The sequence below is a fragment of the Artemia sp. Qi Xiang Cuo genome, chromosome 15 (assembly GCF_049724085.1).
Source record: "Artemia sp. Qi Xiang Cuo chromosome 15, ASM4972408v1, whole genome shotgun sequence".
NCBI lineage: Eukaryota > Metazoa > Arthropoda > Branchiopoda > Anostraca > Artemiidae > Artemia > Artemia sp. Qi Xiang Cuo.
Window position 1 is genome coordinate 49,604,933 of NC_142808.1, and position 15,070 is coordinate 49,620,002.

The following is a 15,070-nucleotide window of genomic DNA, read 5'->3' on the forward strand; positions in this document are numbered from 1 at the left end:
ATATTGCAGATACACCCTTGTGACAGCCCAGATGCATATACTGTCTTTTAGATATTTAATTCAGCATGATCCTCGACTTTCACTGAAAATTTAAAATTAATACCTCTAGCTGCTCCTGAGGTACGGTCAATATGCCATTTTTACATCCTTGGCGCACTTAGTGTCTTGTGATTTAATTCAATATCATCATCCATATTTCCAAAAAAAATCCACTATATACCCTTAGTCATTCCATAGGTAGGGCATAAGCATTATTTTGATGACCTTGAAGTATATGCTGTCTTTTGATTTTTTTTTTTCACACCATCATCTCAATTCCTCATGTCTCAACTGAATACGTTTAGAAGGACCTAGGGTGCAGATTTGCCCTTTTGATGACCTGGATGAAAATAGCTTCTTCCGATCCAACATTACCTAAATATAAACTGAAAATTTGAACTAAACACCCTTAGCCATTCCTGATATATTACACGTCCACCTTTTCGACTACTTGATGCATACTCTGTCTTTTGATTTAGTTCAACATCCCCCAGCATTACCTAAGAATTCAACCTGAAATCCTCAGCCATTGCTTGGGTTACTGCAAGTAGGCTCTTTTGACAACCAGGATACACATAGTGCCTTTGCTCAAGTTCAAAATCCTTCCTAACTCTATCTTTGAAATTTCAACTTAATAACCTAAGCCGTTCCTGAGATATTATACTTAAGTATTTTTGACTGCCTGGATACACATAGTATCTTTTGATTTCACACAACACTCCCATCAGTATTCCCAGAAAGCTTTAAGTAACTTCTCTTAGCTACTCAGGAGATACTGCAGGTTCGTCTTTTAGACCACCACGACGCACATATTGCATTTTTCTTTAGTTAAACACTCCTTCCATGTTCCCTAAAAGTTCCTTGACCCCTCCTATAATGCTGACGATACTTCTTTTTGACAACCTGGATGGATATAGAGTCTTTTGATTTAGTTCAACATCTGCAACAACTTACACTGAAAGCTTCAACGTAATAACCATAGCTGTTACTGTGATATTAAATAGCTACTCTTTTCACAATCTGGATAAAAATAAAGTCCCTTGAATTGTTTTCCCTTCACATCAACTTTCCGTGCAAGTTTCAACTTAACACCCCATGCTTTTCCTGAAATAACACATCTACGCCATTTAAAAAAAAAGATGTACTTAAACTCTTTTGATTTAGTTCAGTAATCCCCTCAGCATTCCCTATAAATACAAAATTCTTAAACGTGGCCAGAGATATTACAGACATACCCTTTGCAGGATATATATAGCGTCTTTTAATTTGGCTCCACCCCGCACCCCCCTCAGCAGCCAAAGGAAGCTTCAATTAATGACGACCTTAGTATTCCTTGAAATATTGTAGATACGCCCATTTAACAACGAAGATTCTTATAATGTCTTATTATTTATTTTAGCTCCCCCCGAAGCATTACCTGAAAGTTCCCACTTAATAAATTTAGCCGTTCCTAAGATATCGCAGGTATGACCTTTTATAAACCTGGATATACATAGAGTCCTTTTATTTAATTTAACATGCTCTGAAAGTTTTCACTTAGTATCATTAGATGTTTCTCTGATAGAGCAGACACGCTGTTGTGAAAAGATGGATGCATATAGTGTCTTTTCATTCAGTTTAACATCCCCCTTAACATATTCTGCAAGTTAAAACTTAATACTATTAACCATTCCTTAGATATTGCAGACTCATGCTTTTGATACCCTGGATGCAGATACTATAGTTTAACTCAATTCAGCATCCATTCAACATTCTCTGTAAGTTTTAACTTAATACCCATAGCCGCTTCTGAGATATTGCACATATGTTTGACAACCTGGTTACACTTAGTATTTTGATTTAGTGCAACATCTCCCTCAGCATTCCAACAAATTTTCAACTTAATACCCTTAACTGTTCTTAATATATTGTAGCCCTTAATATATGATAAGCCCTTTTGACAAACTTAGATGTACACGGGGTCTTTTTATTTAGTTTTATATCCCCTCAACAGGCCCTATAAGTTTCAATGTACTACCCTCAGTCACTCCTAAGCTATTGCAGGTAAGCCCTTTTGACAATGCGCATGTCCATAGTTTGATTATGGGAAACCCGCGCAACTTACAGCCTTTGCCCAAGAGGCTGTAGGAGGGGGGGAGGTTCAAGTCATTCGCAGATCTATAGTTATAATGGTAAAGTTCGATATCGGATGACTTGATTTGTATCTCATGACTTTGGTGGTTGAGGGGATGGAGAGTCAGAAAAAGATGGCGTGGGAGGGGGGTTGGTCACCCTCTAATCTCTTGTGACTCTGAAAAAGGGCACCAAAACTTTCAATTTCCAATAGAATCTACGACTACGACGAAGATTTCTACGACTACTCCTTCAGTACAAAGTGGCCTATAAAAAAAAGTATATATATGTACTATTGCACAAGCGCAACCTATAATTGAAAGAAACCTCTTTTAGATTTATCTCGGTGAAGATTCACCATTTCAGAAGCAACGATATAGCGTTGCCTATAGTAAAAGCGATAAGGCTTCCATGTTTTATTATTTCTATTATTTTTTTCCAGAGGCACTTCATATGGAAGGGCTGATCGTATAAACTTCTAAAGCGCTTAAAGCGCTAATGATACAGTAGGCTTTAGACTTTAGACTTTACAGTTAGGGAAGGGGGCAGTAGCGAAACTCTTATTCGTAGTGATTTTTGTTCGTTTTAAGCTTGATTTGTATTTTCAATTTAAGTTTTACTCGCTTTAAAATTTATTTATTGATTTATGCGGTACTTGTAAATGTTTGTTTGCTATGACTGTTTATTTAATTTTTTTTCGTTTTGGGTTTCGTTTATTCTTTAGTATTCATTTCAGGTCGTTTTTTATTTTAATTTTTTTATGAATTTATATATTATTATAATAAAATTTATAATGCCTTTAAATTTCTTTTAAAAAAATCCTTTTCAGGTTTTTTTTTTAAATTAATTACATAAAAAAAGAAATTTCAACGTTACCTTAGAGCTTCTTTAACATCGCCAGAAAGTGGGGTTCAATTGATGCCATTGTGGCCTAATATGAACTTAATCATCTTTTCTTTAACCAAAATTAAATACATTTTATTTCCATCTCAATTAATATTGATCATTTTAAATAAAAAAGAAGTTTCAACAATACCTTATTGGCTACTTTAATTTCACCCAGATCTTCCACCGTTGTATTAGTAAAGTGGAGTTCAATCGATGCCATTGAGGACGAATATAAATGTGGGTAGCGAGTAAAGCGAGTGCCAACCTGAATACCATTGCCTGCAGTTCTCGATATGAGCTCTTTAGGATTATTGGCCACATATGATGGACTTGATAACTGTGAAGTGTAAAGAAAATAAACCAAATAAAGTGATGAACAAAAATAGTTTTTAAAATTTTCAAAAATAGAACAAAAATTTACAAGTTTAAAAGTTTTTCAACTAGATTTTGTAGCTACACTAAAACGACTAGTCATAAAAGTATATGCGATAAAATAAGACATCCAAATTTAATTCGGATGACACTTTTTGTATAATGAGTATCCGAGGAAATTCCAAAAATTGTGAAGTCTGTACTTTCCTTTTTTCCCCAAGATGTTCCTTCATTGGATAAATTACTACTGTCGTGTTGATGATTTTCGGAACAAATATGAATTTTGCCAGTACATCCTATTAGCCACTGAAAGTAAAGATGCCTTACAAGTGCTAACAGCAGGTCTTCCATTTGAATTCCATCAGTGATAGTTTCTCCATATTATATTTCAAATATCCAAATTTGAAAGATGAAGAATAAATAAATGGTTGATAGCATATAAGGGAGAGACATGATAAATTCAAGGGAAATTTATGACATTTAATTCAAAACCAATATTAAATTGTCATTTAAATCTTATGTTCATTCCAAACCACAAACTGCACCTGAACTCTTTAACTGCGTTATGCATCCTACTCTCAATAAAAGACTACTGGCGCATCCTTTCGGGATCGATTTGGCTGGATGTCAACTTTGCTGGCGATGTGGCAATAATATGTGAAAGTCTCAGTCAGCTCAAAACTTCGCTGGAGGTACTGGCGTCTAGTGCAGAAACACTTGGTACATAAAAACTGGTCTAAGACTAGAATTCTGCCCGTGGGCAAGAAACCATCCAACCCCCTGACATCTATAGAAATGTACAATCAAAATGTTGAGATAACCAGGCAGTTCACTTACTTTGATTCAACTGTCTCCTCAAACAGAAATCCCGACGCAAAGATATCAACAATAACGGTAAATACTTTTGCCATTTTCAGCCGTCTTCTGAGAACAGTAACTCTGCCTTGTAAGCTAGCCTTATCAGTTACCGTTATCGTAATCACTCGTCAGTGACTTATTCCACAATGCAGAAGCAGACGATGAAGGCAGATGGTGTCCATACAAAACATTTTCGAAAAATGGAACGCCTTAGATGGTTTGACAGAGTACAGTATTGACCCCAATGAAGTTTCAATAATCGACCAAGATACACCACTCTGGAGATGACTAATGGAACTAACGTCTGGTTCTTTCTACAGTGATGACACTGCCAAGTATAGGCTTTAAATCAATTAGTAAGTAAACCACAAAAGCAAATTAAAATGGCACTAACAAGAAAGTAAAATTAACTTTGAATCGTAAAACGAACTAAATAAAATATTAAGTTAAGAAACTGTTATTGAAAATGATCTGGAATGAAATGATATGAACTACTCACTGCAATACATTCAACACTATTACTCATCAAAGAAGGTGAAGTTGTCACAGTAGGGACTATTTGTGTTGAAAATCCTCCAATCTTTGGAGTTATTATCGGCGTAGGAATATCAGGAACTGCTAAAAGAGAAAAAAAAGAAACTAAAAACGATGGAGGGAAAAAAGTTGCTTTATATTTACAAGTATTTGAAGGGGCAGCAAACAAATGTGCCTTTTTTCGGGTATTTTCAATAAGAAATTGAAAAAACACCCCCCTGGCTTAGATTTTGAGAAACACCAGGATTGCATCCTGGCAAAAACATATTTACCCTCCCCCCCCTAATAAATTTTCTTGAATTGGTACCCCTCAGCAAGCGTGCATATTCTAATGCACTCTATGTACCTACTCTATTAAGCCCACGTGAGCCCTCATTTATGAGTTAGGTTGTTTAACTGAGCTGAATCAAGTACTTTTATACAGGGGAGGGGGCAAAAAATCTTTATAAAACACAACAAAAATTTAATTGCATACATTTTGTTACTTTATTTCGAGTCAGATGAACATTTCGGGGGAGGGCGCAAAGCGGATAAACACCTCCCCTGGATACGGTCCTGATGCTGAACTAGATCCGAAGATTATATTGAGCTTTTAAAAAGAATCTCACAGACTTTTAAGCTTACTTCTACAGCCCATATTCTATCCTCGCGCTGTGGGAGTAGATTAGAAGACAAGATTCAAAGTAAATGGGAACATCATGGGACCGAGTGCAGATCGAAGCTCCAAGCAGAGTGAGTGGATGTAGGTGCTTTACGATGTTGGTCTTTGGTGCTTTGATGTTGAGATGAAAGGTCGGTAGTGGCGGTAATTCAGCGCTTAAACTATCCCAGAATTTTCGGGATTTTCCCAAAAGAAAATGGGGCTCTCCCATGTCTCCTTAGAACATAACGTAGCAAATACACAAAAGTAAACACCCGCCAAAAACCTTCAACTTTCATTTAAGCTGATTTCCGAGGATATTTCGGAAAAACGAATTTGCTGCCATTTTGCCTAGATTTCCTATCCAACAGCAAAATTTCGGTAAAAACAGAAAGGTATTAAGTTTACCCCAGGAATACGCATACGTTCACACGGGAGTTGTATCTGCTTTAGAAACTTAGTGGCGACTTTTGCAATTCTTGTTATGAAATTTGTTTAGTTAAAAAAATAGTACTTTATCGGGCAGCTCCTTTACGCAGTAGCAACAGTCATGAAAAATGTAGTTTAGAGTTTTTGGAACACGGAACAGCCATGAAAGAAACAAGTGGTGATATTCAGAAATATTCAGAAAATTAGTATACTGGCAATTAAAATTGCTTAATGGTGCAACTGTCATGTAATCTAAATACAGAGAGTCTTAAAGTTCAAATTTTGGTCAAATCCAGGCAATTTGGATTTTTGTTGTTTGAAATAAAATAAAAAAGAGCTAAAAAAAGTTAATCTTAGAAATTTTTTTTCTAGCATCCACTACCTTACAGTAATAATTTTTTAGATTTCATATTACTTTTGGTTTATCCTCTCCAATAGATCCCGATACTACACCAATTTATCGGCAGCCGGTCGCCAATGAGAGACGTACCGGCGTGCCACCGGTACCATCAGTGCGGCGGCACGCTGCTGTTCTGACTTGATTCAGTTTTCAGTTTTCGCAGGGATTAGTTGATTTCGGTGTGCTATGTAACCTAGCATGCTAAGTAGCTTTATAGAAGTCTACCAATATTAATTTCTAGCCATAAAATGGGCTTAGAGACAAAGTAGGCACTGCTGTATTTAAGGAGGAGCAGGGAGTCTAGGCCCTTCAGAAATTTCACAATTTTTCTTAAAGAGCTTATTCTCTCACTTGCTGCAGCCATCTTGAATTTTAGCAGCATAGTTGGATAATTTATTTCAAGTGGCTCACAAAAATAAAAATTTTCCCCTTTTAGGACCGGCAAACCAGACTTTGACCCCAAACAAATAGCAACATAAATTATTTTTACGTCATGTTGAAGAGAGAAAAAAAGCTGAACAACACATCCAAAGTTTGACATTCTAGGTCGACGCAAAACTAGTTATTTTTTTGCTTTTCGTGTCAATTTTTTTAGCTTTTTCAAGAAAAAAATTAACTGTTGGTAAATTTTCGTTTTTGTGCATATGAATTTCCGTCCCGATTTAAAATAAGAAGCTGAATCCGAATATGAAAGCAAATCTGATGTACAATGTACCAGAAAAAAAGTTTCTTAATCATCAATATGTGATTTTACACTTCTCATCGTTGTGACCTTTTTGTCACCCTACTATCAGAAGGCAACTATTCTAACATAAAATGATAAGCTGAGCCAAAAAATTAAATTAGCCAGTAATGTCTACTAGAAAACCCGTTTCATATTATTCAATATGCACTTTTTTGTTTTCATTTGACAAGTTTCTTTTGACATTTTACAAATCACAACAGAAATGATTTTTGCACCATGTTGTGGAGAAAAAAAGAAGAAGCTGAACAACATATTCAAAGTTGCTTATTCTAGGTCGACACAAAACTAATTTTTTTTTGTATACTTGAATTAAAATAAAGAATTTTGCAGGCATCAGGACATAGCTAATTGTAGAAAAAGCCAAGACAGATAGTCCGAGTGATTGAGAGGCAACTCTGGGATAAGCCCCTTTTAGAATTGTATAAAAATGATGTCACTTCATTTGTTGATAGATAAGTCTATCTATCATCTATCCATATGTCATTTCTTGGGCAGACCTAAGGTAGATAGTCATATAATTAAGGGATGAAAGATTGGATTGATTTTGGGTTGACGCGTGACGGACAATGTTCACTGGACTTGTATGCAAAATCTGGGACTGAATTTGCTTGGACTCACAGGCGGTGAACAAGTGAAGCCTAAGCCTAATAGGCTTGGCAGCTTGTAGTCTAAAGGTTAAATACCGTGTCATAGGATTGACACACGACCAACAAATCCCCTGGACTTGCTGGCTAAATTGTCGGTTTTGAAATCTAATAATTAGTTAGCCTGACTCTGATCGTCGCCGGCTCCATCACCTGATGGGTCGGCAAAAAAAAGTGATTGCAAGATGTTTATTAAAACCTGAAAAATATTAGAAAAGGAAAATCATCTATGGAACTAGTTTTCGGCGGCTGACATTTAAAATCCCTCTTAGAATAAAGTATTATCAATACACTGACTAGTCTTCACAACTGATAAAATAATTGAATGAACTTGATGAACATTTGAAAGACAGAATCAAATTCCGACTAGTATTCACAACTTATTCTTTTGATTCAGATAACTAAGCTTCGTCATTCTCCTCATCGTTATAACTGTCAATTCTTGGAGAGTTAGAACATACTGTCACTTTCCATATTTTACACGCTACAGTGCAAGTTAAGCCGTTTTTAAAGCAGCTATTTCTCGTTGAGCTACATTTCAGTTTACAAGAGCACTTCACGATTTTCAGAAGCAGACGAGGGGCTGGTGGGAGTCGGTAGTCAATGGATACAAGAAGTCATTTTTATTTTTCCAACCCTATTTCTCGTCTTTAAGTTCAGAATTAGGATCTCCACTCCATACCTGAACTTGGTAGAAAACCCTATACCTGTGGAATTTAGCCGCATCAGAAGTTGGTGGTAACTGTTCTGGATGCACGAACGTGCTAGCAGTAGTCACCTTCTTCTTAAAAACTTCTCTGCGGAGTTTATTCAGATTTCCCCCTTTTGATGAGCCATATATCATGAGCAGAATGTCTTCTCCAGCAACCCTTACTTCCCCCTTTGAAGCTGACTTCAACAGGAAAACTGCAGCTGATGTACGAAAATCTGCATTTGCCATTAGCTTCTTCAGAGCAAGGCCTTTTCTCAAACCGTGGATCGGTGTAATAGAGTCACAGCCTAAGATGGCGTGAGCAAAAAGAATCAGATGGCATGTATCTTAGCCCAGCTTCTCTTTCAATTTGTGAATATCCCATACTCGGGGAGCTTTGTTCGACCTTGGCCCAGGTGCAAAGAATAGTTTTTAGATTGATAGGTCACCATGATAACACAATAGAACCAAAAGATCAGTGTCATCTCCAATGACGGCAGTGTCGTAATACCGTGAAAAATCAACAGCAGCTTGCACAATTGGGACATCTGCATCATCTGGTGCCTGGACTACGACGAAACCCTTTGATCGGAGATAAACAGCCAACGCGCAGATAAACCTGGCCTTGTTTTTTTTTTTGCAGGACAAGAGCTCATCCTTTTTTATCTTCAGCTGCATATCTGCTGTGAAGAAGATCTCACGGCCGATTATACGACTTCTCTTCAACTGGGCCACATCCTTTATGGTAGCTCCCCCATTGTAGCTGTCGAACGTAACAGTGGCAGATGGATACTTTTGGGTCACGTAAGTAGCATAATGGTCAAGGCTTTCGGAGTATCGTTCGTTTTTGGCCCATGGAATTCTGTGCAGAAGAGCGCCACCGTCGATGATATATCGCATGCCCTTGGGAAGGGGAATAGAGCGCTCCTCAAGATTGCAAGTCTGTGCCACAGTCTTGGCAAACTTTGGCTTGTTCGGAGACCGGAGCATGCAAGAACTGTCAAAAAGTGATCCTGATTAGAGACACAGTCTGTGCTGACAGTACTCAAATTCCATGAGATTGATCCTCTTTGCTAGCGTGATGAACCTCTGAAAAAGGAGGGTGGGGTCCAGTCTTTTGCAATCTCCACCTGGACTCTGCTTTGCAGTAATTTTAACTGCTTGTTGTTTTTGTAGAAGCGCCAAATCCGTGACCGAATCTTCAGATGTGGTGTCAATAATCATTAGGTCTACATTTCTAGCTAAATCAATGTTAACAGATTTGTGGGTTATCAGACCATTGGTAATGTTTTTTAGTTAAAGTTCCCAATTCAATAATGGTTCCTTTTCAAGAAAATCGATAGCGATCTGGGTGTCTTTACAGTCTCTTAGCTGCATCGGCTCGAACGTTTCCTTATGTTTTTCACAAGTTCCATAGAAAACCAGTGACATACCCTCCATCAGATGATTTAGAGCAGAGCAGACTGATCGAGGCATAACCCATAAAGACCTTTGAGCCTCTGTCATACCACCTCCATCGGTAAGATCACCAGCCGTATTGAGACAACGCATGAGCTCTTACTCAATGACAAAATCCGTGGAGAGCCCAGCCCAGAATCTATCAGAACGTTTGATCACATGCATCTCATTCTGGAAGGCTTGATAAACGGTGAAGTCAAACTTGATGAACATTCGCAGTGCAACTTCTTTAGCTTGTTAGTTGACTGGATATATCAAATGACTTTTTGTATCTATAGATCGCAAGATATCAAACACGGGCATTAACGTGACTTAATAAATGATTACTCAGGGTAATTTTCTATTGTGACTTTTTAGTTTACGGATTTAAGTGAGAATTCACCTGGACAAAGCGTGGGACGAAACATTGGCATAATTTATTGCATACGAAGGTAATGAAAATGGTGTAGCTGCCTTCTGTGCGTTAACTGATCTTCTAAACAAGCCAACCCTAATTTATCGGCCCGCTTTTTTGTACCAACAATCGACGAATTGGTGGACATAAGTGCTAAAAGAAACATATCAAATGAAAATACAAAGTGCATATTGATGAATATGAAACGGGTTTCCTAGTAGACATTTAATCAGGTTAATTTGATTTTTGGGCTCAACTCATCATTTTATGTCAGAACAGTTGCCTTCCGATAGTATGGTGAAAAAGAGGTCACAACGATGAGAAGGCTAAAATCACATATTGATGATTACGAAACTTTTTTCTGGTAGATTTTACACCAAATTATCTTTCATTTTCGAGCTCAGCTCTTTATTTTACATCGGGACGGTACTTCATATATAGAAAAACGAAAATTTACCGACAGTTCATTTTTTTTAGAAAAAACTGAAAAAATTGACACGAAAATAAAAAAATCCAGTTTTGCGTCGACCTAGAATGTGCAACTTTGGAAATGTTGTTGACCTTTTCTGTCTCTACAACAAGGTATAAAAATCATTTCTGCTGCAACTGGTTTGGGGTCGACCCCTTATTTTTGGCTAGTTTGCCTGTACTATTTACAGATTTTATTTTGTTTCTCCTCGTTAAGATTATTCACTTTTAAGATCTATCTCATTTCAGGAGCCGTAATTTTGCATTCCCCTGGTCATTCCACTCCTGAGCTCTATTTTCCCCTGTATTTCATTGCAAAATTTTCTTTTTTTTAGATTTTAATCTTGAATTAAGGATTCTAAGTTTCCGTTTTGAAAGTGACTCAGTATGAACGAGAAGCGGCAAAAAAATTTAGAATTAAAAGGATTGCAAAGGGGATGTCCTTTTCTGTAAAAAAAATGTTTTCCTTCACAAAACGACCTCCCATATCATTTATTAACAACAAATTTTTAACTGCTTGAATATATGATAGTACGGGAAGAGCCGAAGCTGTTCTAATTTGTTTCGAATTTTGCATTCTAAAAACTGAGGAAAATATCTTCAATCATTAATTTTTTTTTTTTTTTACGCATATGAAAACTTTGGCTCAGATCAACGATTTTGAGTTCAGAATATTTCTAAAAAGCCGTTAGTTGAAAGTAAATTCTTGAACTCTTGCAACCAAGATCGTAATTTGCTAATTTAATTTTATTGCTCACTGTTCAACTTTGACAAAAAAATATGAAAAATAAAGTAGGTAAAACCAATGCGAAATCAGTAAATTCTGCAAGCAAATAACTTATTTTAGGTCAGTAACAGATTTTGCTTTCTTGGTTTACATTGAGCCAATTTGGTGAAAAACGAAAAAGAAAAGTTAACGAACTTTGCATTTTACCATATTCTTTCCAGAAAATTCACTTGGATTTTGGACAGAAGGGAGGAAGAAGATTAGAATCTTGTGTAAAACTCAACCAAATCCTCAACATTTTTCAAATTTGCGGAATAATTTTAGATTTTCATTCGGCCATATTAAATTATTAATTATATTCAATAACTAGACATATCACTATGAGACCTCCTTCACAGAATCTATAAGTGGTACTGCTGATTTTTGAACCTTCTCTACCGGATCTTGGAATTGGTATTTAAATCAGAACGAGATTTTGGACTTTTGGTCTGAATTTTACCAAATCTCATAAGTAGGGGTGACCCTCCCCCCGCCCATTCATTGCGACACCCCTGCCTGCTAGAATGGACACAAAAAGCAGTATCCACTTGCTTTTACATGCATTTCGGCCTCCATTGTTCAAATTTTGTCTCAGTTAATGCCTTCAAAATGTGTCTAATTTGAATGCTACAAGATATTTGCAAAACATGTTGATTATTGTTTTTTCTTCCTCATCCCCAAAACAAACTGAGTCCTTACTCCTTCTGTATTCAGCTTCAAAAGAAGAACAAAAGTTGCTTCACTACTGTGAGACACACTGGGTTGAAAGGTATGATACTGTGATAACTGGGTTCCATCGGTACAACGACAGGTATCATGAAAACACAGATATTGAAGGAAGCAAACTCTATCGTTTATTGATTAACAAGAATTTTAAAAGTCTGAAAAAAAGATTTTCGAGTGTTGTAGCTTGTGTCGCGTTTTCCTCGAATTTACGTGAGTCATTATGTAGTAAGTGCCTTCAGAGTTCTAAAGAGACTCGTCTATTTATACGAATTTGAACGATGCGTCACTCAAGGTACTTTGAACAGATTTAAAACTCCTTCCTATTAAGAAAAATCGCCGGCACGCCACGGTGCACCGCCATTTTCCCAAAAATCAGCTATTTACCGCCGAAACAAAAACTGGAACGGTTTCAGACTTTATTCTACAGCATCCAAAAAGATAAGGAACACCCGCCCATGGTCTTAAAAAGGTTGACCAAGAATTTAAAATTGACATAGGACCATAAATTTGCTTGAAATAACAGGCAAAACAATCGTTTAAAGCCATCTTTATCTTTAAAATAGTACCTATTCGTTGCCCCCACATTCTGAAAAAAAATTTGAATTTTCCACCAATTTTTTTAATTTTTGGGTCACGGTCCTGATACTCTGGATGAATGGGTATCCCCAAAATATAGTCCTACGGTTCTCTCTCACGTTTGCTCTTCTTAAGGGATGCCGACCATCTCTTGTCAATTTCACACTAGAATCTATTCATAGCCTCATCTCAGTTTAGAAAAACTGAGCCAATTTCAACTTTTTCAAATTTAGGGTCACTTGCCTGAGACTCTGGGCAGGAGAGGTGGGCACCTTCAAAAATTGTCCCAACTTCAACTCTCGCCTTAGAACTTATTCACGGATACCTAAAACCGTCAACGGTTAGACTGTTGCCCTAGCGGTAACCATGCCATGCTTTACACACATACCAACAATATATATATATTATTTTTTTTTCCATTTTCACATGGGGTGACAATCTAGCTAATGTCCATCGCTTAGCATTCAGGCTTTGACAAATAAACCCTAGATTGTCATACCCCAAGGCTCAAATCTTAAAACTGAACGCCAAAAAAAAAAAAAAAAAAAATTTTCGGTCACTTGCCAAAGACTCTGGGCGGGGGGGCCACTTAAAATTTTCATTATGAAACCCAGCCGATAATCCACACACCAGAAATGAGGGGGTCACTATGAATTGAAAATAGTGAAAAATGAAATTTGCTCAGAATGCTGGACTGAGATGAGGCAATGAATAGATACTATTTGGAAATTTGTAGATACATCAAAAGAATAAGATTTTTATGCTGATTTCAAATATATAAGTTTCATCAAGTTTAATCTTACCCATCAAAAGTTACGCACCTGAGAAAATTTGGCTGATTTTAGAAAAAAGGGGGAAGACCCCCTAAAAGTTATAGGATCTTAATGAAAATCACACCATCATATTCAGTGTATCAGAGAACCCTACAGTAGAGGTTTCAAGCACCTCTTTCAAAAATGTGGAATTTTGCATTTTTTGCCAGATGAAAGATCACGGATGCGTGTTTATTTGTTTTTGTTTTTTGTTCCCAGGGGGGATCGTATTGACCCAGTGGTCCTAGAATATATTGGGAGGGCTCATCAGAACGGAAATTAAAAGTTCTAGTGCTCTTTTAAGTGACCAAAAAATGGAGGGTAACTAGGCACCCTCCCACGCTCATTTTTTCCCAAAGTCACCCGATCAAAATTTTGGGATAGCCCTTTGTTCAGCATGGTCGAAAATATGATAATTATGTCTTTTAGGACTTAATCCCCCGAACTCCCGGGTGGAGGGCTGAAAGTTATTAACTTTACCCAATGTTAACATATAGTATTGGTTATTGGGAAGTATACAGACGTTTTCAGGGGGGATTATTTCTGTTAGATGGGGTGGGGGGTCGGGGGTTAGCTGGGAGGATCTTTCCCATAAAGGCCGTGTTCATGGGGGAAGGGACATTGCTATGAAGGGGGTTCCGGATTTCTCAGCATTATTAAAGAAAAAGATCAGAAATTAAATTAAAAAACAGGTTTTTCATCTGAAAGTAAGGAGCAACATCAAAACTTAAAACGAACAGAAAATATTACTTATATGATTGTGTTCACCCCCTAGTCATTACCTCGCTCTTTAAGTCAAAATTTTTTTAGTACTTTCATAAGAGCTATTTATTCTAATTAACGACCTTTGTGATTAAGTGGTCATTTTTAAAGAATTGAAACAAAATTCGAACTTTAGCTTAAAGAGCAAGGTATTGACTAGGAGACGAACCCCCTTATATACGTATTAAAAATCTATGAATATAGGAGTTCGTTACGTAAGTTGATTCGTAAGTTACGTATATTCATTACTAATAAAAATGTTCGTAAATAAAATTAAACAAGTTTCGAGAAAGCCATTTAACCAAATAAAAGTAAAATGAATATGCAAATTTTGTTGTAATTATTCATGTACGGTGAGCCAAAATCAAAACCTGCATTAATTCAAAAACGATCAAAAATTAAATAAAAAAAAACAAGTTTTTTTAACTGAAAGTAAGGGACGACGTTAAAACTTAAAACGAACAGAAATTATTCCGTATATGAAAGGGGCTATCCCCTCCTCAACGCCTCGCTATTTACGCTAAAGTTTGACTTTCTCACAACTCTATTTTTTTTAAATAAAAAAAAACTTTAGCGTAAAGATCGAGGCGTTGAGGTTGGGACAGCCCCTTTCATATACGGAATAATTTCTGTTTGTTCTAAGTTTTAACGTCATTTCTTACTTTCAGTTAAAAAAACTTTTTTTTTTTTTTTAATCCCTTACTAGGACCTACCATTAGTTTAAATAATTATCATTATTTATTTCTTTTAAAATTG

General features: G+C 36.6%; 1 protein-coding gene across 1 annotated transcript in view; it reads right to left on the reverse strand.

Moving 5' to 3' along the window:
* Positions 1 to 15,070, reverse strand: part of LOC148943785 (AP-3 complex subunit beta-2-like) — a 120,934-nt gene that overhangs the window by 26,518 nt on the left and 79,346 nt on the right. Inside the window, exons 9-10 of the mRNA XM_089101242.1 lie at positions 4,454 to 4,611; positions 3,188 to 3,376 (exon numbers count right to left, since the gene is read on the reverse strand). Of these exons, the coding sequence (XP_088957368.1) occupies positions 3,188 to 3,376; positions 4,454 to 4,611 (347 nt within the window). The remainder of the gene's footprint in view (positions 1 to 3,187; positions 3,377 to 4,453; positions 4,612 to 15,070) is intronic.